This window comes from Dendrobates tinctorius, unplaced genomic scaffold (genome assembly GCF_039654945.1).
Source record: "Dendrobates tinctorius isolate UK_male_01 unplaced genomic scaffold, ASM3965494v1 ptg000199l, whole genome shotgun sequence".
NCBI classification, from domain to species: domain Eukaryota; kingdom Metazoa; phylum Chordata; class Amphibia; order Anura; family Dendrobatidae; genus Dendrobates; species Dendrobates tinctorius.
The window spans coordinates 13,627,585-13,650,825 of record NW_027361866.1 but is presented as its reverse complement, the minus strand read 5'-3'; the positions used below and the strand labels follow the sequence as shown (position 1 = coordinate 13,650,825).

The 23,241-nt window shown below is 48.4% G+C and overlaps 1 protein-coding gene across 5 annotated transcripts in view; it reads left to right on the top strand.

Annotated features, from left to right (window-relative positions):
- MLPH (melanophilin) overlaps positions 1 to 23,241 on the top strand; it is a 166,049-nt gene that overhangs the window by 109,525 nt on the left and 33,283 nt on the right. For 3 of the 5 annotated variants that reach the window (XM_073553274.1, XM_073553276.1, XM_073553273.1), the window contains exon 9: positions 10,482 to 10,708. In XM_073553274.1, coding sequence (XP_073409375.1) covers positions 10,482 to 10,708 — 227 coding nt within the window. The remainder of the gene's footprint in view (positions 1 to 10,481; positions 10,709 to 23,241) is intronic. The other 2 variants (XM_073553277.1, XM_073553275.1) reach the window with 1 other exon arrangement.

Genomic DNA, 23,241 nt, shown 5'->3' with positions numbered 1-23,241 from the left:
CATAGCCTAAATACAGAAAGGGGAAAAACTAAACTGCCCCAGAGCAGACCCCAAAGCAATAGGCAGCCCCCAACATATAATGACGGTGAAGCAAGATGAAAACACTAACACAGATAGAAAGATAGGTTGAGCAAATGATGGGGCCCAAGCTAACTACATAGGACAGGATAGGAAAGCTGCTGTCTGCCATCCGCAAAAACCCTATCAAAAAGAGCCAACCGACTGATAGGAAAAACAGGCCCTGAAGTCGCTAGGCTTCAAAAGACTATATCAGCACTCAGGTATATTCTGAAGACAGAGCAAAAGAACAACAGATCAGAGACAAAAATGGAATTCAGCTCACCCCCGGCCGGGGATGGCAGAACTCCCAAAAAACAAGGCAAAACAAAAACAAAACTGAAGAGTACAAAGCAGAGCAGAAAAACTTAGCTTTGAGATGCAGGAATCAGACTGGTCTCCAAGAATCCAGCAGGAAAATCACCAGCCAGGAAGAAGGGCGTCGGCAGCCTTATATCCAGTCCTCAATTCCAGCCACCCAGTCATCATCTAGCTGCCCAGGTGTTTGGTAATCAGTCTCACTACCTTCCTTCACTAGAGGAGGGAGTTCATCAGACCTCAATGGTGAAGGGAAAAATGAACTCACAACAGGGCGTGACCTAAGCTCCACAGAGCTAGGAGCTGCAGGGAAACTCCTAGAAAGGTAACTATGGGACAAGTTACCAAGTTACCAAGGGGCATAGACAGAGACAGAAACCAGATCAAGCTGGGGTCAAAGCACGAGATAGCAGGACAGTACCAAATTGTTAGACAGAGCGAATAGTCAGGACATAGCAATAGATCAGAAAAGCAGAATGGGCAATGGACGGTACAATAGGGACAAACTGTAACGGAGTAACAATAGCCAAGCCAGGAGGTCAGAACCGGAGAAGACAATAGTACCAAAACGAGAAACGGAGTTCAGAGTGAGGGGACAGGCTGGGTCATACACAGGAATCAAACAAGTAATGCAGTATCCACGCACACCAGGGGGGTCAGACACACAACCAGAATAACAGTATAGCTGACAGGGAATCCTAGTCTGGAGAGAGTATAAATACCCCTCCCAGATCCAAAGAGAGGCCGGCAAAAGTTAACCCTGTGAGAGCAGGACATTAACCATGTCCTAACCATGACAATTGTATGATGAGTATATGGGCACTGGACTATGCGATAGAGGATGTATGATGGGTATATGGACACGGGACTATGGGATAGAGGATATGTATGATGGGTATATGGGCACGGGACTATGGGATGGAGGATGTGTGATGAGTAGAGTTGAGCGACTTTTGGTTTTTTAGGGTCGAGTTTCGTTTCGTGAAACCCGACTTTTCCAAAAGTCGGGTCGAGCAAGATCGTCCGATTATAGGGAAAAGTCGGGGTCGTCCCGAAACACGAAACCCAATGTAAGTCAATGGGGAATAAAAGTCGGCAGTGAGAGGAGGACAGGAAACACAACTACAGTGCCCATTTGAATGCCAAAAGCATCAATTCTTCTTACTTAAGCTTGTCAACCTTAATTAACTTCATAATACAAGTTACGCACTGAAAAATGGGGGTTATTTGGCTAAAGTTGTGGGGGGGGAGGGCTGGCTCCAGGTTTTCATGTGCCCTGGGCGAAAGAGCGCTCCTTTAACACATACCACAACTCATCATGCTCCGATACGGCAGAGAAATAGCGGTATAGTACAATGAAAAATACTTCACTTTTTACATCTCATGACGAGGCCCATCTATTTCTCCATACAGAATCATTGGTCCCATATAATGTTTGAAACAGTATATGATGAGCTCCACATAATGCTACAGTATATGTTGGTCCCCATGGATGAAGCTCCACTGTCTTATGGGCCCAAATAATGCTCCAAACATAATGGGCCCCATTTCTACTGCTCTAGTGTATAATGGGCCCTGTAAATGCTGCTCCAGTGTCTGATGTCCACCTTTGGAATGTTCCAGTGTATGGTGGGCCCCATCTATCATTCTCCAGAGTATAGTGCTCCCCAAAAATTGCTGTCCCAACATTGAAAACAATCAAATAAGTCTCCTCGCTAGGGAATCCCTGTACTAGTCTGGACTCCTCGTCGTCCCCATCTTCCATCTCACTGCACAGTATTTCAACCTTGCAAGTGCTGTGATCCTGAGCAAGCAGGGGGGGCCCACTCGTTGGCGACGGCACTGGCACAGGGCCCCTGATAGTACGGTGGTGTGTCTGATGGCGGGTGGGCCGAACCTGCACTTTCATCTGCAGCTTCCTCTTTGTCACCGTGTAAGATGGAACTGTATATGGGAAGGGTAACCTGAGTTTCATCAGGGTCAGATTCAGGCCGGGTAGCGTGCGAGGGGAATGTAGTGGTCTGGGTCAATGTACCAGCAGATTCATCGAGCAGTGGCTGGGCATCAGTGCACTTGTGTCGCCCCCAGGAGTACGGTCGCCACAGTGGCATTACCTTCCTCCTAGGGAGTGTGATGTCATGCTTGGGAGCAACGAAGGATCTCTCTAGCAGGTTAACTGATTGGGCGGCGTTATTCCCACGAGTCATGACCCTCCAAACAGCGTTCATGAAGGCAAAGTGTTTGTTTTACGTGGGCAGTATGGTTGCAAAGCTGAACCTTAAAGGAATGTCCAGAAGGGCACCACCAGGAGTGGAGCCTACTGCGTAATTTGACTCAACACGGGCAACCTCAACCATGCCAGCTACAGAACAGATGCACACATTGCAAGCTTAATTCCGTTAACGAACGAGACTCCGTCATGCCCCGCGGTCCGAGTCCGGCTTACTAGAGGGACACATGAGGCTCTGGCACATGAGATTGGCCAATAACTGGTGTGTCATGCCCTTACATGTCCGTGGCTGCATGTGCGCTACACTGAAAAGGCCAGCGTTTGTCGCTTACAGGTGCAGATAACCCGCTGAACAACGTTAGTGATGGGGATCTGTGATTACAATTATTACCCGCGAACGATGATTTCCCAGTAAGTGCAGGTCAACCGCAGTTCCGGAATTAGGCCTAACCGTCATTCCTGAAAAAATTAAAAACTTACGTGTGCAAACCACAGGTGCTGTAGCTTGCTTAACAGCTCGCCAGCCGTTCTCACGCCCAGTATGGATTACACGTGATTGCACAAAGGTGAGAAAGGGTACCGTATCCCCAGATAACATGTATGGATAGCGTACACATTCAAAATATATGTCTATACATCAGGAGGCAGGCTCAGACGGTGTTAGGCCCAGTATGGATTGCACGTGATTGCACAAAGGTTAGAAAGGGTACCGTATCCCCGGATAACATGTATGGATAGCGTACACATTCATAATATATGTCTATACATCAGGAGGCAGGCTCAGACGGTGTTAGGCCCAGTATGGATTGCACGTGATTGCACAAAGGTTAGAAAGGGTACCGTATCCCCGGATAACATGTATGGATAGCGTACACATTCAAAATATATGTCTATACATCAGGAGGCAGGCTCAGACGGTGTTAGGCCCAGTATGGATTGCACGTGATTGCACAAAGGTTAGAAAGGGTACCGTATCCCCGGATAACATGTATGGATAGCGTACACATTCAAAATATATGTCTATACATCAGGAGGCAGGCTCAGACGGTGTTAGGCCCAGTATGGATTGCACGTGATTGCACAAAGGTTAGAAAGGGTACCGTATCCCCGGATAACATGTATGGATAGCGTACACATTAAAAATATATGTCTATACATCAGGAGGCAGGCTCAGACGGTGTTAGGCCCAGTATGGATTGCACGTGATTGCACAAAGGTTAGAAAGGGTACCGTATCCCCGGATAACATGTATGGATAGCGTACACATTCAAAATATATGTCTATACATCAGGAGGCAGGCTCAGACGGTGTTAGGCCCAGTATGGATTGCACGTGATTGCACAAAGGTTAGAAAGGGTACCGTATCCCCGGATAACATGTATGGATAGCGTACACATTCAAAATATATGTCTATACATCAGGAGGCAGGCTCAGACAGTGTTAGGCCCAGTATGGATTGCACGTGATTGCACAAAGGTTAGAAAGGGTACCGTATCCCCGGATAACATGTATGGATAGCGTACACATTCAAAATATATGTCTATACATCAGGAGGCAGGCTCAGACGGAGTCAGGCACAGTATGGATTTGACGGCCCAGATTACACAGCGGAGGAGCAGGGAGAGGTAAAGATTGCAAATGCTGGGGCCCTGCCCAAGCAAGGGGGGCCCACTCGTGGGCGTCGGTACTGGCACTGGGGCCCTCATAGTACAGCGGTGTGTCTGACGGCGGGTGTGCACCACCACCGTCAGAGACACTTGATTGCACTATGAGGGACCCTGTGCCAGTGCCCGCGCCCAAGAGTCGGCCTACCCACCTGTCCAGGGCAACGGCACTCGCACGGTGTCGTGCGCTAGGTGGTGACCCCGGCCATGGGGGGGGAGGCAGCACAGTTAGGGAGTTTTAGAAAGTGGCATATGTTGATGTTGGACATTCAGCTGATGCAAAAGGCGAAATAGGTGAAGTCCCAGGAAGAGGTGGACCAAAGCAAGCCATTTTTCTGTCACCCTATGTGTCATCAGGGGAAGGTGGGACAAAATCCTTGGAAACCCATGCATGGTTCATTTTAATGAAGGTTAGATCATCCACATTTTGGGTTGACAGACGGGTCCTTTTTTCTGTTAGGAATGATCCAGCTGCACTGAAGACTCTTTCCGATAGCACACTTGCAGCTGGGCAAGCGGGCTCCTGTAAGGCATATTGGGCCAATTCAGGCCAGGTGTCCAGTTTAGCGGCCCAATAGTCAAAGGGGAATGACCTGTGTGGGAGAACATCGATATGGGAGGAAAAGTAGTTTGTAACCATAGTTGACAACTGCTGTCTCCTGTCACTTTCCATCGATGCAGTATTACCAGTTGTGTGAGCGGTATTTGAAAAATCAGTCCACAACATTGTCATGAAACCCCTGTCTCCAACGCCACTTCTGCTGTGTGCACCACGAACACCTCTGCCAAGCTGCCCCCGGCCCGTACGACTCGTGTGAGAACCATCACCGCTGCTGTGTGCTGGGAATGCCTCAAGCAACCGATTTACCAGAGTTGCTTGTTTATTAGCCAATATTAGGTCAAGGTTCTCCTGTGGCATGATGTTTTGTAATTTGCCTTTATAGCGTGGATCCAGGATGCTGGCCAACCAGTAGTCGTCATCGTTCATCATTTTGGCAATGCGGGGGTCCCTTTTTAGGATCTGCAAGGCATAATCTGACATGTGGGCCAATGTTCCCGGTGTCAATGATGCACTGCGAGTGCTGGGTGGAGGAGCACTTTCTGGCAAATCCACATCCCTCCAGTCACGCACAAACCCTGTACCAGACCTTGCCACGCCAACATTTTCACTTGCCCCACGAGATGCATCCTCATCCCCATCATCATCCTCCTCCTCCTCTTCTTCCTCCACCTCGTCCAGGAGAGGTCCCTGAGCAGACAATGGCTGAATGTCATCAAGGATTCCCTCCTCCTCTTCCTCCTCATCAACATTGGCTGCAGACGCCTGCTCCTTAAGGTGCGTCAAAGTTTGCATGAGCAGACGCATAAGTGGGATGCTCATGCTTAGGATGGCGTCGTCTGCACTTACCAGCCGTGTGCATTCCTCAAAACACTGAAGGACTTTACAGAGGTCTTTCAGCTTCGACCACTGCACACCTGTCAACTCCATGTCTGCTCTCAAAGTGCCTGGCCGTGTATCCTCCCCCAAATGCATTATGGCCTGCCTCTGCTCGCACAGCCGCTCCACCATGTGCAGGGTGGAGTTCCACCTTGTTGCAATGTCGATAATGAGGCGGTGGTTGGGAAGGTGGAGCAATCGCTGCAGCTTCTGCATACGAACGGAGTGTACAGGCGACCGGCGGATGTGCGCGCACAGTCTTCGCACCTTCTGGAGCAGGGCTGTTAACTCCAGATAATTTTTGAGGAAGCACTGCACCACCAGGTTCAAGGTGTGAGCCAAGCAAGGTATGTGGCTGAGTTTTGAAAGGGCTATGGCTGCCACAAAATTACGGCCGTTATCACTAACTACCTTGCCTGCCTCAAGATGTACACTGCCCAGCCATGACTCAGTTTGTCGCTTCAAGTACTCGGCCAGCACCTCGGCGGTGTGTCTGTTGCCCAAACACATCATCTGCAACACAGCCTGCTGACGCTTTCCACTAGCTGCTCGATAGGGGGACACATCGTGTGCAACAGTGGCAGCTGCAGATGGAGTGCTCGTACGACTGCGCTCTGTGGACGAGCTTTCGCTTCTGGAGGAGGAGGAGGAGGAGGAGGGTCGAACGCCTACAGCCAACTGTTTCCTATACCGTGGGCTAGGCAGCACTGTCCCACCACCGCTGTCCCCTGTGGACCCTGCATCCACCACATTAACCCAGTGCGCAGTGATGGACACGTAACGGCCCTGGCCATGCCGACTGGACCATGCATCAGTTGTGAGGTGCACCTTTCCGCTCACTGACTGCTTGAGTGCATGGACAATGGGCTGGGATGGCTTTGCGAGAGAAGAAGTGGCGACTGGGTAGGTCATAGCGTGGTACTGCATAGGCCATGAGTTCGCGGAAAGCTGTGCTTTCCACCAACCGAAAGGGCATCATCTCAAACGAGATTAGTTTGGCAATGTGGGCGTTCAAACCCAGTGTATGCGGATGAGAGACTGAGTACTTTCTTGACCTACTCATAGTGTCTGGGAGGGTGAGCTGGACTTGAGAGCTGCATATGGTGGAAGTAGCGGTGGACAGGGCGGACTGAGAGAGGGTTGATGATGGTGATGGAGTTGTTGTTCTTTATGATGGCCTAGAATCAGTCTTTCGTTGATATAACAGTGGGATTCCCTGACTGCTGTGGCCTTGCAACGACACCTCAACATTTGCTGCTGTGCTAACCGGTGAGCTTACAGTGGGGGAAACAATGTAGCGTTGCTGACTACTTTCGTTGTGATCAGTTGCACATGTGGCACTTGAGGTTTGGTGTTGTGTCCACGCTTGCAAGTGCATGCTGGTTAAATGTCTAAGCATGCAACTGGTATTCAAATTTTTCAGATTTTTCCCTCGGCTAAAGGTCTTTGCGCACTTCTTACAGATAACCTTGGCCTGATCATGTGGATTTTGTTCAAAAAAGTGCCACACTGCACTCTTCCTACTTTGGCAGACATTTTGCGGCCTAGCACGCTGTGATCTTTTGACCCTCTGGACAAGCTGTCCAGCAACTATTTTGATGTTTGGAACCTGTCTTTGGAGTGCTCCGGGCCTGCCAGATAACAGCTGTTGCGATGTCGATGTCTGCTGTGGATGCTCCTCATCTGAGCTATTGGAAGCAGCACCCTCTTCCCCCAATGGATGCCAATCTGGGTCAACAACTGGGTCATCCATCACCTCCTCTTCTATGTCATATGCACCTTCCTCTGTGTCACCGTGTATGGTGGTATAGTGTGCGGGAAGGGGCACCTGAGTCTCATCAGGGTCAGAATCTGGCTCTGTACACTGCGAGGACAATGTAGTGCTCTGAGTGAATGTACCAGCAGAATCATCCATCAGCGGCTGTGCATCAGTGCACTCCATGTCAGATTCATCTTGGCCTGGGTAATTCACCATTTCACTTGATAATCCAGGCATGGTATGTGAAAACAGCTCCATGGAGTAATCAGTACTATGGCCTGCGTCATCCTTCAATCTTGGTTGGGGTGAAGGACACAAGGAAAGGTGTGGTTCATGAACATGAGCCTCCAATGACGACTCAGTGCTTTTACTTTTTACAACTGAAGAAGAGGAGGCGATAGAGCTGGAGGCTGAGTCAGCAATGTAAGACAAAACTTTTTCCTGATGCTCTGGCTTTAAAAGCGGTTTGCCAACTCCTAGAAAACTAAGCGTTCGAGGCCTTATGTAGCCAGACGATGACGCAGGCTCAACACCTCCTGCATTCGGTCCTATTTTGCTCTTGCCACTACCATCAGATCCACCACCAACACCATCATTACCGGCTGCCAACCCCCGCCCAATTCCACGGCCTCTTCCACCAGCCTTCCTCATTTTTGGTAGAAATGTAGACAAAATCCAACAAACTATATAGTAATGTAACACAAGGTACAAGGTGTCTATAGGACAGGGGAGATTTTTAATTTCTGCACACACTTGTGGACACTGGACACTTATGGATTGTGTGAGGCCCACTGAGTATCTGAGCGCTCTGTCACAGGCTCGATGGCAGAGCTGTGACCAAAGTGACTAGAGGATAAAGGAGATTTTGAATTTCTGCACACACTTGTGGACACTGGACACTTTTGGATTGTGTGAGGCCCAATGAATATCTGAGCGCTATGTGACAGGCTCGATGGCACAGCTGTGACAAAAGTGACGAGAGGATAAGGGAGATTTTGAATTTCTGCAGACACTTGTGGACACTGGACACTTTTGGATTGTGTGAGGCCCAATGAATATCTGAGCGCTATGTGACAGGCTCGATGGCACAGCTGTGACCAAAGTGACTAGAGGATAAGGGAGATTTTGAATTTCTGCAGACACTTGTGGACACTGGACACTTTTGGATTGTGTGAGGCCCAATGAATATCTGAGCGCTATGTGACAGGCTCGATGGCACAGCTGTGACCAAAGTGACGAGAGGATAAGGGAGATTTTGAATTTCTGCAGACACTTGTGGACACTGGACACTTTTGGATTGTGTGAGGCCCACTGATATCTGAGCGCTATGTGACAGGCTCGATGGCACAGCTGTGACAAAAGTGACTAGAGGATAAGGGAGATTGGATTGCTTTTAAAAAAGCAGTTTGCAGAGCAGTGGGTAAACAGCAATGCCAGCCTGTCAGGAAGCCTTAAAAGGCAGCCCAACAACCAACACCACTGATACACCACAATATAGCCCTCCCCTTGCACTGCACACACAGTGACTGGTGTGTTGTGCAGGCCAAATCGCTAGCAGCAGAAGCAGTTTTTTTTTCTTCTCAGCAGGGCAAAAAAAAAAAATTGGGATTGCTTTTAAAAAAGCAGTTTGCGGAGCAGTGGGTAAACAGCAATGCAGGAATGTCAGGAAGCCTTAGAAGGCAGCCCAACAACCAACACCACTGATACACCACTATATAGCCTCCCCTTGCACTGCACAGTGACTGGTGTGTTGTACAGGCAAAATCGCTAGCAACAGAAGCAGTTTTTGGTGTCTTCTTCCCTGCCTAACGCTCTCCCTACAAAATCAGCAGCAGCAGCAGCTCTCCCTATTCTGAGATCAGCATGAGTAACATGGCGGTCGGTGTGCACGCCCTTTTATACCCCCTGTGACGCCCCCCAAAGCAAGCCAATCACTTGCATGCCCTTCTGAAAGATGGTGGTGACCCGTGCCTATGTCATCACGTTGCCCACAGTGTCCGTGGATCCTGATTGGCTGAAAGAGCGCAAAACAAACTTTTGAAACGCGACTTTGGCGCGTAAGTCGCCGACCTCGTGGCCGACCTCATCCTAGGGTCGGGTTTCGTTTCATGAAACCCGACTTTGCCAAAATTCGGCGACTTTTGAATTTTTTCGACCCGTTTCGCGCAACTCTAGTGATGAGTATATGGGCACTGGACTATGAGATGGAGGATATGTATGATGGGTATATGGACATGGGACTATGGGATGGAGGATATGTATGATAGGTATATGGGCACAGGACTATGGGATGGAGGATGTGTGATGGGTATATGGGCACTGGACTATGGGATGGAGGATATGTATTATGGGTATATGGGCACTGAACTATGGGATGGAGGATATGTATGATGGGTATATGGGTACGGAACTATGGGATGGAGGATATGTATGATAGGTATATGGGCACGGAACTATGGGATGGAGGATGTGTGATGGGTGTATGGGCACTGGACTATGGGATGGAGGATAATCATTATAATTTGTTATAACTAATCACAGTTAGTTACTATGCCCGGGCAATGCCGGGCTCTTCAGCTAGTAAGGTATAAAGATAAATGTGTTATTTCCTACGATTACCCAAGTTCTCAAGGCTGGAATCACATCAACATTATGAATTTGATTGTTCTGTTATGTATCAGGAATTCATGGCAAGTATTATGTGTCACATGATGGACCCCATCTACATTAGATCAGTTTGTGGCTTTTCGGTGAGTTGTCCATCATTGCAATGGAAAGCAATAGTGCACTATTTGTTCCCGTAACAATTATGGAATCTGTGATGGAGGCCACAACACAAATGTTAATCTATCCAATATAAGAGAACAGTATAACTAAAATGGCTTACATTTATTAGATTTGAAGGTTTTATAACCATAAAAATCAGAACCCAAATCCGAAACTTTTTTTTTTATTGCAAATGCCGTGAGTAATGTCCTATTTCCCCTCTTTTATCCTCCTCATCCGATCCTCCAGACCTTCCCTGTTTAACAGAATCCCCCACAAATTATTCCATCCCTGATTCCCAACTAACTCGCACCCGCTATTTCCCTAAAGGCAGCCCTTCCCTTGTACCTAAGGGGTCACAGTACTCTGGTGACATGGACACTTCGGATGAAGAGAGCGGGGCTATAGCCAAACCTCCCACCAGACGTAGAAGCCGAGCATCATCTCAGGAAAACATCCACCAATCAAGCACACAGGTAACATCCGCACTTGAAGGATTTCTGTGCACCAGAAATCCTGTTTGCAAGCATCTTTGTGCACATGAGATAAAGACGATGCGTTGTTCCTATCCGCCAGACATTTTGCTTCCTTCTGTAATTAATGTTTTTGATTGTCATACGATGCTGAGTCACTCTCATGTTCCTGGTATAACATGGGTATTATAAAGCAGTGCGTTGGGCATGATGTTTGCCGATCATGTAATTAGACCCTTTCATTCAGCGCTTCCTCTTTAATTAAAATCGCAGCTAACATTCACTTTTGATGTGAATGATTTTCCGTTTTTCACTTCCCTCTTCAGCTCTTCACTTCTTTGTATGATTTTGTTAATTATATTCTCTCGGCTTTGTTCGTGGAGTGAGTGCCTCTTACAAAAAAAATCATTTTAAAAGTTTCTTATCATTAGGTGAGATGTTTGATGGACACTAGAGTTGAAAAATGATCCATAAAGTTATTTATTAACTTATTAACCCTTCTCTCCATCGCTGCTTCCCCTGTTTTAGTAAAACTTACTTTTGACAAATGTTCCTACTGTGTAAAGGGCCTTTTACACATAGCGAGATCGCTAGCGATATCGCTAAAGCGTCACCGATTTTTCTCGCTACATGTGACACTTACTTCCGACCGCTTCCCCCCCCCCCCGCTGGATATCGCTGATCGCAATGCAACGTCCCAGGCCATTTCTTTCTTGTTGGCATCCCGCCGGCACTGACTAGCGACGCATGGAAACAAGTAGGAAGACATCATCATCGCTGCCGTCTGACAGGGAGGAGCGACCGCCGAGCATCGCTGGATCACTGCTGCGTCGCTGGTTGAGATCTGCCTGTGTGGCAGCTCACTAGCAACCATTTAGCGATGCACCAGCGATCCTGATCGTTGTTGGGATCGCTGGTGCATCACTAAATGTAACGGATCCTAAGACAGGTTTGTTCCTCAGAAGGGTTGTCTTCAGACAATACCATTTTGCTAGTTGGCCTGCATTAATCAGCTGATCGCTCAGAGTCCTCGTTATCAGCTGTAATCTTTGTAGAAACCCTACAGCAAGCCTTGAATATCACCTCCATAGGGAAAAATCACCATTCCCTCTGGAGAACCCAACACATCTGTGGACTACCCATACAACCCAACTAAAATTAAAGGGCTATATGTGTGGTGTGCAAGACTTGTCGGATTCTCCAGGGTGAATGATCTTATTTCCTCAAAATTTCGTAATGACTTTGCCAGCACAATATGACTGTTCAAACCAAGCACATTCGCTTGGTGCACTCTTGGCTTGACTAAACAGTTCACTACACCTTCCCTACAGCTTGTTCTCCATTCATCCCCACCCTTCTGTGACTCTCGTAAAGCCAGAGCTCAACCAAGGAAGTGGGAGGAAAAGATACAGTAGATGGGGGGGTGGGAAAGTAGATAGGCAGGAGACCTTAACTGTTTGACCATGCCAAGGGAGCATTGAGCCCTTAGCTTAGTTAGACCAGTCAATTTGGGCTGACAGTCACCTTAAAAATATATTTCCTAAACCCGACTCCCTTTGAAGTGAAATTGTCGGCATATTTTTGCTACCTAATCTGAGAGCTACAGTATAATGTAGAGACAGAGACCCTGATTCCAGTGATACATATTTCTGTGTCTATTTGCTCAGTCAGGGGTTGCCCTAAGTATTTTCCTGATGTAATTTTAGTTAACCTACTAATGTATTTCCATTACCAAAGCTCCAGTGATGTCCCCTTTTCACCCTAGATCCAGGCAGCTTTATTTTCAGACCTGTTCCCCACAGGAAAGAGAAGGTTTCTCATATCAACACATCATCAGAGCCATGTGTAAAATGGATAAGCAGCCATTGCTTAGACTGAGAATTTGGCTGGCTTAGTTCTTGAAATAAACAGTTGTTCAGCCTTCTGTACACATAGGAGCTCTATTTCATGGTGGCGGTAGACATGATGGACATTGCAAAAATTTTGCCTACCTTTTCTGCTATGAAGATGTATTATGAAATCAATTGCTGCAAAATGGTGTGCCTACACAAAAAGAAAAACAAAGTTGGATATTCGATTTAAAGGGATGGTCCGAAAGCAACACTTTTTCATCCCAAAGATCTAACTATTTGTCACGGGGGCTTAGTTCAACTAAGGCTGAAATACCCCGGGCCCCTGTGGTGTCCCTTTACTAGGGGAAACCCTGTCTGACCCTCAACCCAGGGTTTTTGCTGAAGGTGCAAATGCCTGAGCCTCCGACCTTTCCTTATCTCCTGCTCAGCCCTGCACTTAACCCTCCACCCTCCACCCAGTGAGAAGTCACCACCAAAGCTCCCACACAAATAATGACAGACAGGGAGAACTTAAACTGCACTGCGCCGCACACACACAGGAATAAACAGTAATGTGAACAGGGCACAACTAAACACAAATATGGGAAGGAGAAAGGATAACGATGGATCATACGACACCAGATATGAATCTCTCTCTCTTGAACACCTCCACTCCAGACCGGAACCACTTGGTATGAAACACAAGCTATAATCGGCGACGCCCATAGGCCAGCATGACTATTTAAAGACCGTGGGCGTGACTAACCATCCAACCTGGTCTCCAGCAGGATTAACCCCCGAGAGCCTGAAGATCAGGCCGGCGCCACTGAGGCTATAGTGGCTGGAGGTGGAACTACCTCTGCCTGCCGGATGCTGTGGTGTGAACAGCGTCCGACATGACAGTACCCCGTCTTCTACGAGGGACCCCAGGGCCCTCAAGACTCATAGGACCCGGCTTGTCCGGATGACGACGGTGAAAAGAACTGACCAGCCGATCCGCATGTATGTCTGAGGCTGGAACCCAAGACCTCTCCTCTGGACCATACCCCCGCCAGTGCACCAAATACTGAAGAGTACGGCGTACTACTCGAGAGTCCACTACCTTGGCGACCTCGAACTCTAACTCGCCATCCACCATGACTGGAGGTGGCATCGGCGTCGTGTCCACCAAGCCTACCACCTTTTTCAATAAAGCCCTGTGAAACACGTTGTGTATCTTGTACACCGCGGGAAGTTCCAACCGATAAGCTACTGGGTTAATGATGGCAGAAATCCTAAAAGGCCCAATAAACCTTGGACCCAGTTTTAAAGAAGGGATTTTGAGTTTTATGTTCTTCGTAGCTAACCACACCCATTCACCCACACACAGGTCCGGACCTGGCACGCGTCTACTGTCAGCCACCCGTTTGTACCTGGCACTCATGCTCAACAAACGCTGTTTCACCCGCCTCCAGACTGATGACAATTGGGCTCCTAGCTGATCCTCCTCCGGGACACCCCCGGAGTCACCCTGACGTAAGGTACAAAACTGAGGATGTTGACCGTACACACAAAAGAATGGAGACTCTCCTGATGACTCTTGGCGGTGATTATTTAATGCGAATTCGGCCAGAGGAAGGAAAGTAGACCACTCCTCCTGGTTGTCGGACACAAAGCATCGTAAATACTGTTCTAGATTTTGGTTCATGCGCTCAGTTTGTCCATTAGACTGTGGATGAAACGCCGATGAATGTGACAACTTGATCCCCAACCTTGAGCAAAAAGCTTTCCAAAACCTCGCCACAAATTGCGTACCCCTATCAGATACTATGTCAGACGGTACTCCGTGGAGTCTGACCACCTCCTTCACAAATACCTGAGCCAACGTCTTAGCATTGGGCAAAGAGGACAACGCCACAAAATGCGCCATCTTTGAAAAACGGTCAACCACCACCAGGATGACCGTGTTCCCTGCCGAGGCTGGCAAGTCAGTGATAAAATCCATGGAGATTTCTGTCCATGGCCTATTGGGTACCCCCAGAGGCTGTAGCGTGCCAGCAGGACGGGTTTGGGGTGACTTAGCCCTAGCGCACGTGATGCAAGCTGCCACGTACGAGACCACGTCCTGCTGGATTTTGGGCCACCAGAAACGACGCGATACCAGCTCTAAGGTGCCCTTCACCCCTGGGTGACCAGCCAGTACCGAATCGTGGTGTTCCTTCAACACCTTAGGCCGAAGATGCAGGGGTACAAATGATTTGTTGGCGGGAAGTCCTGGTGGTACCTCCTCTTGGGCCTCGGCAATCTCCGCCTCTACCTCAGTCGTGAGAGCCGAGACCACTACCCCTTTCTGGAGGATGGGTACCGGCTCTTCCCGCGGTTCTCCCCCCCCGGAAAACACCTAGACAAAGCATCCGCCTTGGTGTTTTTAGCCCCGGGACGGTACGTCACAAGAAAATTGAAACGAGTAAAAAACAATGCCCAGCGAGCCTGCCTAGGAGACAGATGCTTGGCCGACTCCAGGTAGAGCAGATTCTTATGGTCGGTGATAACTGTGACCTGGTGAGCCGCCCCCTCCAAGAAGTGTCGCCATTCCTCAAAAGCCAGTTTGATGGCCAACAACTCCCTGTTGCCGATATCATAATTCCGTTCGGCCGGCGACAACTTCTTGGAGAAGTAGGCGCATGGATGCATCTCGCTCAAGGACGAGCCTTGAGACAGTACTGCCCCCACTCCCACCTCCGACGCATCAACCTCTACCACAAAAGGTTTAGACACGTCTGGTTGCACCAGAATGGGGGCTGAAGCAAAACTATTCTTCAGACGCTCAAATGCACGTATAGCCACCTCAGGCCAGTTCGCCAGATCGGCACCCTTTTTTGTCATGTCCGTGAGCGGTTTGGCGACAGTCGAAAAGTGTTTTATAAATTTCCTATAATAATTCGCAAACCCAAGGAACCGCTGGAGTGCTTTCAGACTCTCCGGCCTCTCCCATTGCAACACCGCTTGCACCTTAGCGGTGTCCATTTTAAAACCAGCTGCGGACACAATATATCCCAAAAAGGGCAACTCCTGGACAAAAAATAAACATTTTTCCAGCTTAGCATAGAGCTGGTTCTCCCGGAGCAACTGTAACACCTGCCTAACATGCTGCAAATGAGTGTCCCGATCGCTAGAATAAATGAGGATATCATCCAGGTATACAATCACAAATCTCCCCAGGACATGAGCAAAGACATCATTAATAAAATGTTGGAAAACGGCAGGCGCGGTGGTCAACCCAAACGGCATAACCAGACTCTCAAAATGACCCTCAGGAGTGTTAAACGCCGTCTTCCACTCATCCCCCTGACGGACCCTTATGAGGTTATACGCCCCCCTGAGGTCCAGCTTGGAAAACCATTTTGCCCCCGCTACCTGGTTGAACAAATCCGGGATCAACGGCATTGGGTAGAGATCACGGATAGTAATCTGGTTTAACTCTCGGAAATCCAGACACGGGCGTAACCCCCCATCTTTCTTCTTAATGAAGAAAAACCCCGCGGCTACAGGCGAGGACGAAGGCCGGATGTGACCTTTGCTCAGACTCTCCGCGATGTAGTCTTTCAGAGCTTGTCTCTCAGGACCAGAAATATTAAACATCCTGGCCTTAGGTAATTTGGCCCCGGGTTTTAACCTAATAGCACAGTCATAGGCTCTATGTGGAGGCAGTTCTGAGCAACCCTTCTCAGAGAAAACATCCGCGAAATCCTGCAAAGCCTCCGGCAGGCTGGGCGTCACGGCGGACACACATGTGGCCAAGCAATTGTCTTGGCAGAAACCACTCCATTGTACTATGTCCTGAGTTTTCCAATCAATTACCGGGTTGTGCCTGGACAGCCATGGAAAACCCAGGACCATTTGAGCTGGGAGATTACGGAGGACCCTACATGTAACCGACTCAGAATGTAGGACCCCAATGTGGAGTTTCACCTCTGCCACAAACTCAGTAATCTCCCCTTGAGGGAGGGGAACAGCATTAATGGTCACCACCTGTATGGGGTGAGGAAGTTTTTCAATCTTAAACCCGGCGGTGTGTGCAAACTCCTCATCTATGAGATTGGTGGCGGAACCGCTATCCACAAACACTGATATAGGTAGCTCTCTGCCGGCGACAATAACCTTGGCAGGGAGCATACATTGAGATACCATCATGGAGGATATGCATACGCTCAGTTGGGTCTCCTCCATACCCTCTGAGCTTAACAGTTTTCCGCCGGTGTGACCCTCTTAGGTAGTACCGGGCAAACGTTAACATAATGACCTCCTTTACCACAGTAGAAACATGCTCCGGACTTCCGGACTCCCGGAGCGCGAGGCTGAACCTGTGCCACGCCAGCCATCTGCATAGGTTCAGGGGACTCATCTACTTCAACCACACCTGCACCTCTGTTTTCCCCCAGAGGTAGCGTCTCCTGTGCCCCCTGACGAAAACGGCGATCAATACGTATCACCAAACTCATGGCAGACTCCAATGATGCCGGAGTCTCATACATCAGGAGGGCTTGTTTCACCCTCCCTGATACCCCGTGAATAAACTGGCTCCGCAGTGCTGGGTCATTCCACTGTGTGTCTACAGCCCAGCGGCGAAATTCCGAACAATAGTCTTCTGCCAAGCGCTCCCCCTGGCGGAGGGCGCGGATTTTAGATTCCGCTAGAGCCAGTCGGTCAGGGTCATCGTAAATGAGCCCGAGGGCAGAAAAAACATTATCGACCGAATGAAATGTAGCAGAGTCAGGTGGTAAGGAAAATGCCCATGCTTGGGGGTCACCACTCAGTAATGACAACACCAGCCCTACTCGCTGGGCCTCATTACCTGAGGATATTGGCCGCATGCGGAAGTATAATTTGCAGGCCTCCCGAAATACGACAAATTTGCTGCGATCGCCTGAAAATCGTTCTGGCAGCGGAAACTTCGGCTCTGCACCGATACCTGCAGGTGCCGTTTGCACCTTTGCTACTACCAGGCCCTGCTGCTGAACTGCCCCATTCAACTCGGAGACCTGTATGGACAGCGCCGCCAACTGGCGGGTTATGGAATCTAATGGATCCATGGACTCCTGAAAAAATGTGGGCCGATTATAATGTCACGGGGGCTTAGTTCAACTAAGGCTGAAATACCCGGGGCCCCTGTGGTGTCCCTTTACTAGGGGAAACCCTGTCTGACCCTCAACCCAGGGTTTTTGCTGAAGGTGCAAATGCCTGAGCCTCCGACCTTTCCTTATCTCCTGCTCAGCCCTGCACTTAACCCTCCACCCTCCACCCAGTGAGAAGTCACCACCAAAGCTCCCACACAAATAATGACAGACAGGGAGAACTTAAACTGCACTGCGCCGCACACACAGGAATAAACAGTAATGTGAACAGGGCACAACTAAACACAAATATGGGAAGGAGAAAGGATAACGACGGATCATACGACACCAGATATGAATCTCTCTCTCTTGAACACCTCCACTCCAGACCGGAACCACTTGGTATGAAACACAAGCTATAATCGGCGACGCCCATAGGCCAGCATGACTATTTAAAGACCGTGGGCGTGACTAACCATCCAACCTGGTCTCCAGCAGGATTAACCCCCGAGAGCCTGAAGATCAGGCCGGCGCCACTGAGGCTATAGTGGCTGGAGGTGGAACTACCTCTGCCTGCCGGATGCTGTGGTGTGAACAGCGTCCGACATGACACTATTTAATTAAATAATCTAATTGATTTTCCAACATACTTTAATTAAAAAATCCCAATTGTTTGCTCTCTACTTGGTTTTTAATCAACATCTCATTTGAGAATCCCCAAACAGGACATCTGATAATATTCAAATGGGACGTCATCTATAGGCAGTGGCTTCACTGCTACAGCCTTTATCACTGCCCTGAAACGACGCGTCATCGGTGATGTCCATTTCATGGGCTGGGCTAGTCCCTTCTGTACTGAGAATCTGTCACTTTTCAATTCCGTTGTATTCTATGTAGGATATTGTCACTGTGCAATATTCTTTTTAATGCACAGTGACAGTGCACTCCCTCATCGGCTTTAATGACTAGTGATGTATATCTCGTTGCTACGTGTTATCGTGATTCAAACCATATTGTGATATGATGTGTATATTTCATGTTGCTGTTTAACCTATGTACATACTAGGTACAGTGTAATTAGTGTTATGGCCACTAGATGGGGGCATAGAGTTGATGGAGATATAGGGGTTAACAATAGGAGGGGTTAGCTGTATAGGAATAGAGGAGGACTTCCTAGTTAGAGTTAGTTAGGGCAGGGGTGTTTGAACCATGTGGATGGGCTTAGTTGCCCGGGGTTGAAAAACCCTCAGTTGACATGAGCTTAAGTGCTCAGTACCCTACTCAGACTACTAGCAACGTTCAAGTAAAGTGCCCAGCTATCCAGGAAAGAGGAACAAGCACAGCAGCAAGGACAGGGGAATAGAGTTCCCCAGTGAAATAATTGAGAGAAGTAAAGTGCAGACAGACAGCGAGTGTTCATTATGTGACTGCTTGCAGCCTGGGCGCATTCTCTAGGAGCCGGGGCAAAATGGCAGAGGGAAGCGCCAGTGATAGTGAGTACGGACAGGAGGGACACCAGTAATACGTACAAGTGGGTACAACCCGACTTCGAGCTGCATAGGAAGGAGAGTAAAGAAGGAAAAGCTGCTATGGAATGTAACGAAGAGTCTATTGTCCATAATGATTGTAATCTGGATGAGCTGCGAAGAGATGTCAGTAAAGTTCTGCATTGTGAGTTAAGCTTGAACTCTGTCTTTATTTGTATGCAAGTGAACAAAGGTAGTCCTGAAAAGCAGAAGGAGGACTCTGCAAGCACCGTGAGTACAGATCGTGCCAGGCAGAAAATGTTGCACCTATTTCCTGTGATGGGAAGCCCAGGCACAACAGTAAGGCCTCTTTCACAGATCAGGTTTTCGCCGTCAGGCGCGATCCGGCTCTTTTGACAAAAAACGGATCCGGCAAAATGCAATGCCGGATCCGGTTCCCCCCCGTTGACTTGCATTTGCGCCGGATCGCGCCGGATGGCCATGCGTTTCTTACGGTTTTCGCCGGATCCAGCAATGTGTCGCAATCCGGCGTCTGGAAAAAACGGCAACTGTAACGTTTTTTGTCTCCGGCGAAAAAGCCGGACCCCCCGGATCCGGCGCTTCCGGCTTTTTTACACAATGAAAGTCTATGAGCGCCGCAATACGCCGGATCCGGCGAAAGCCGGATTCGGTGGCTGGATCCGGTTTTTTGGGTCTGAGCATGCTCAGTAGCTCTGCCCACAGCACACATATATAAAAGCATGACAGTGGGACCCTCAGCCACACCCAACATGCCACCCAAGACAGGAACCAGGCGCAGGAGAAGGCAGGAGACCACTGCAGCACCATCAGCACCACCACCACCCCAAGTGGAGCAGCAAAGGGAACATGCTGAACAACGGGAGGGGAGTCCACCAGCAGATGAGAGACGGTAATTATCAAATCCCCCATTCCTCAAAACTAGGGCCATGGAATATCAAGATATTCATTGGCCCTTTGTTTCTCTTTATTCAACAGCCGCCCAAGAGATGCAGCAGCAGCAGCAGCACTGGCAGCAGCAGCAGCAGCACTGGCAGCACTGGCAGCAGCAGCAGCAGCAGCACCATCCACAGCCATGGAGTCTGGCCAGCAAGAGGACACCACATCTTCTTCTGGGAGCCCTCCCTCGCATCGTCAGCGTTTGATGGTAAGTTTTTATTTCCAAAATCCATCATCTCTGTAATATGTCTATTCTTTGCTTTTTATTTCAAAACCGGAATCACAAGCTGAAGAGGAGCTCCCAGAAGAAGGAAGGGGTGGACAGACACCTGGAGTGGGCTCACAATTGGTAAGATTTTTTCATCAAACGCAGAAACACAACATCACACTACACACAACACATAGAAAACAATGTTCTGCAGACCACACACAGCAATCAAATATGCCAACATCCAAACACATCAATTTTTTTCTTTTCTTCTCTAGTCTTCCCAATCTGGTGCTTGGCCAAGAGGTCCTCTCAGTGCCTCCCAGGGTCGTCAGCGACAGCAACGCGGCGGTCACCAGCGTGTAAGTATAATATTTAAGTTAAATTTTGGTACACTTTTTATTTCATGTCTTAAAGTGTGGTGCCTAATTTTGCTATTTTTCTCTTTTACTTTAACAGCCTTCACAGCGTGCTCCCCACTCTGATGGTGAGGATGGAAGAATAGATGTGGACCACCTCATCGATCTCGTCAGAGAAAGGGAGCCGCTATGGAATATGGCTGACCGCCGCCATGCTGACCTGATAGTTACCCGACGGCTCTGGGAGGAAATCTGTTCGCTCCTTGTGGACCGCTGGGAGGACCTTGATGCTCGGGCCCAGATTAAAGAGCGTAAGTATATACAGTACCGGTTGCTTGATGTAAACCAGTGTTTCCCGAACTCCAGTCCTCGTGGTCCCCACAGATCATGTGTTCAGGATTTCTATTTACTATGGAAATCCTGAAAACATAACCCCTGGGGACCATGAGGACTGGAGTTTGGGAAACACTGATGTTGTATACTAACCACTTTGTCCTTTCTCGTTTCAGGGGAGAGAATTGTGAAGCGGTGGCGGTCTGTGAGGGATCGTTTCAAGAAGGAGTTCAATAAAGAGATGCGGGCCCCGAGTGGATCTGGAGGACGCAGGAGCAAGTACAAGTACGCACGAGCCCTGTCGTTCCTCCGGGATACAATGGTCACCAGAAGGTAAATATTACACACCACATGTAAAAAAAAAAAAATGTTTAGATATAAAAAAAAATTTTCAGCCAGGGCCATGCCATGTCACTATTTTAATTGTTTTTTTTTCTCTTTATTCCACAGCACAGTGAGCAGCACTCGGGAGCCTGCACGATTGGACCCTTCTGAGGCGATCCCTGAGGAGACCGGCACCGAGGGACACTTCGACTGCCCCGGTACATCTGCACCTTCCCACACATTACACCCATCTGTCCCATCCACCAGCGCAGGAGCATCGTGGCCGACAACATTACATGAAGCTGCTGGTGAGGAGATCGCTTTCCCTTTACCCCACCCTTCTACCCCTGCCACCTCTAGTACACCTGCGGGTACTGGGCGGCAGCGGCAGAGGGGTCAGGAAAAGACTTACGCGCCAGAGTTCTTTTGCGGCAGAGTTTTTGTTTTGTTTTTTTTGTTTTTTTTATATAGAGTTCTTGCATCTGAATGCATCTTTCCAGAACTGTCTAAAAGTCTTGTCAGAGCAAATCTCCGCAGGCTTTCAGCAGATCAACTCCAGCATTCTGGAGGTGAAGACACTTCTGCAAACCATGCATTCAAAAGCAAGATCTTCGCCAAACCACACCTTTTTCAGGTCTGTTGTGGAGCGCATGGAAACGCTCTCTCCTAGCCAGCAGATGCATGTAATGCATTCGTGCCACGGTGCTCTCCAGCACGTTACCTCCCAACCTCCTCCTCCCACCCCAGTGGTTCCTCCACCTGCACCCCCTCCAGCCACTTTCCAACCTCCCCCCTCCTATTACATATCAGCCACCTCCCCAGTACCAGCAACCTCCCCATTACCAGACATCTCCCCACTTCCAGCAACCTGCCCCGTACCAAACTCCTTCCCCATACAACTTTCCATCAACATCATCTGCTCCTACAGTCCCTGCCCAACCCTCCACTCCACCACCCACCACCTCTTCTGCCCCCCACATGTCCACCCATTCTCTAGCTTTTTCCACACCTTCACCTCTAACTGTTCCTTCCCCACCACAATCCCAGTCCTCTCTCCACACTCCCAGTGTCGAAGTGTCCCGCAGCCCCTCCAGCAGTATTTCCACCCCACACTACACAAATTTATAGTATGTGTGTATTTTAATAAAAATGACCAGTTTTATGGTTTCAAAGCTTTATTAAAAAAGTTTATTTAAATTTAAAAACAGTTTACTAAAAAAAAAAATTTTAAATAAAAGTTAAATTATTGTTTACACTGGTTGTCTGTCATTTCTTTCTGCGGCGAAATATGTTAAAAAAAATGGTTAAATACAGGGTATTTAAAAGGTAAAAAGGTATTCAAAGCCAGGTATATAACTGTGGGTAAAAGGTAAATAAATTTTAGCTTTTTGCCACAGTTGTGTTCCTGGTTGTGTTTGAAGCAAAGTATTTCACCTAAAAATTTGTGTTTATTGTTGGTGATTTCCTAACAATGTACACAACTTGTGTTAAAAGGTGAAATACTTTGCATAAAACACAACCAGGTACACACCTGTGGCCTAAAGGTAAAAATAGTAAGACCATGACAAGATAGCCAACTTTGGTTGGCAAAGGTATATACTGTTGGTACAGAAGGTACACAAGTTTGGTTAAGGGCACAAATCTTTCACTCTCTGTCATCCTGCCAGTGTACTCTGCCTTGAGGTGACATAAAGTATAGTGCAAAATTGTCCCTCATTACTGAAACCGTCACAGAACTTCTAGTGGTAATGTTCTGGTAATCTTGCAAGGTGGTTTCTTCAGAGGTGTCCTCAATGGAAATGGGTTCCTTGCAGATAACAAAATTGTGGAGTACCACGCAAGCTTTGATCACCTCGTCAACAGTTTCTGTCTTGAGGTTGATCGCAGTCAATAGGACACGCCATTTGGCTGTCAGAATACCAAAGGCACATTCAACCATTCTT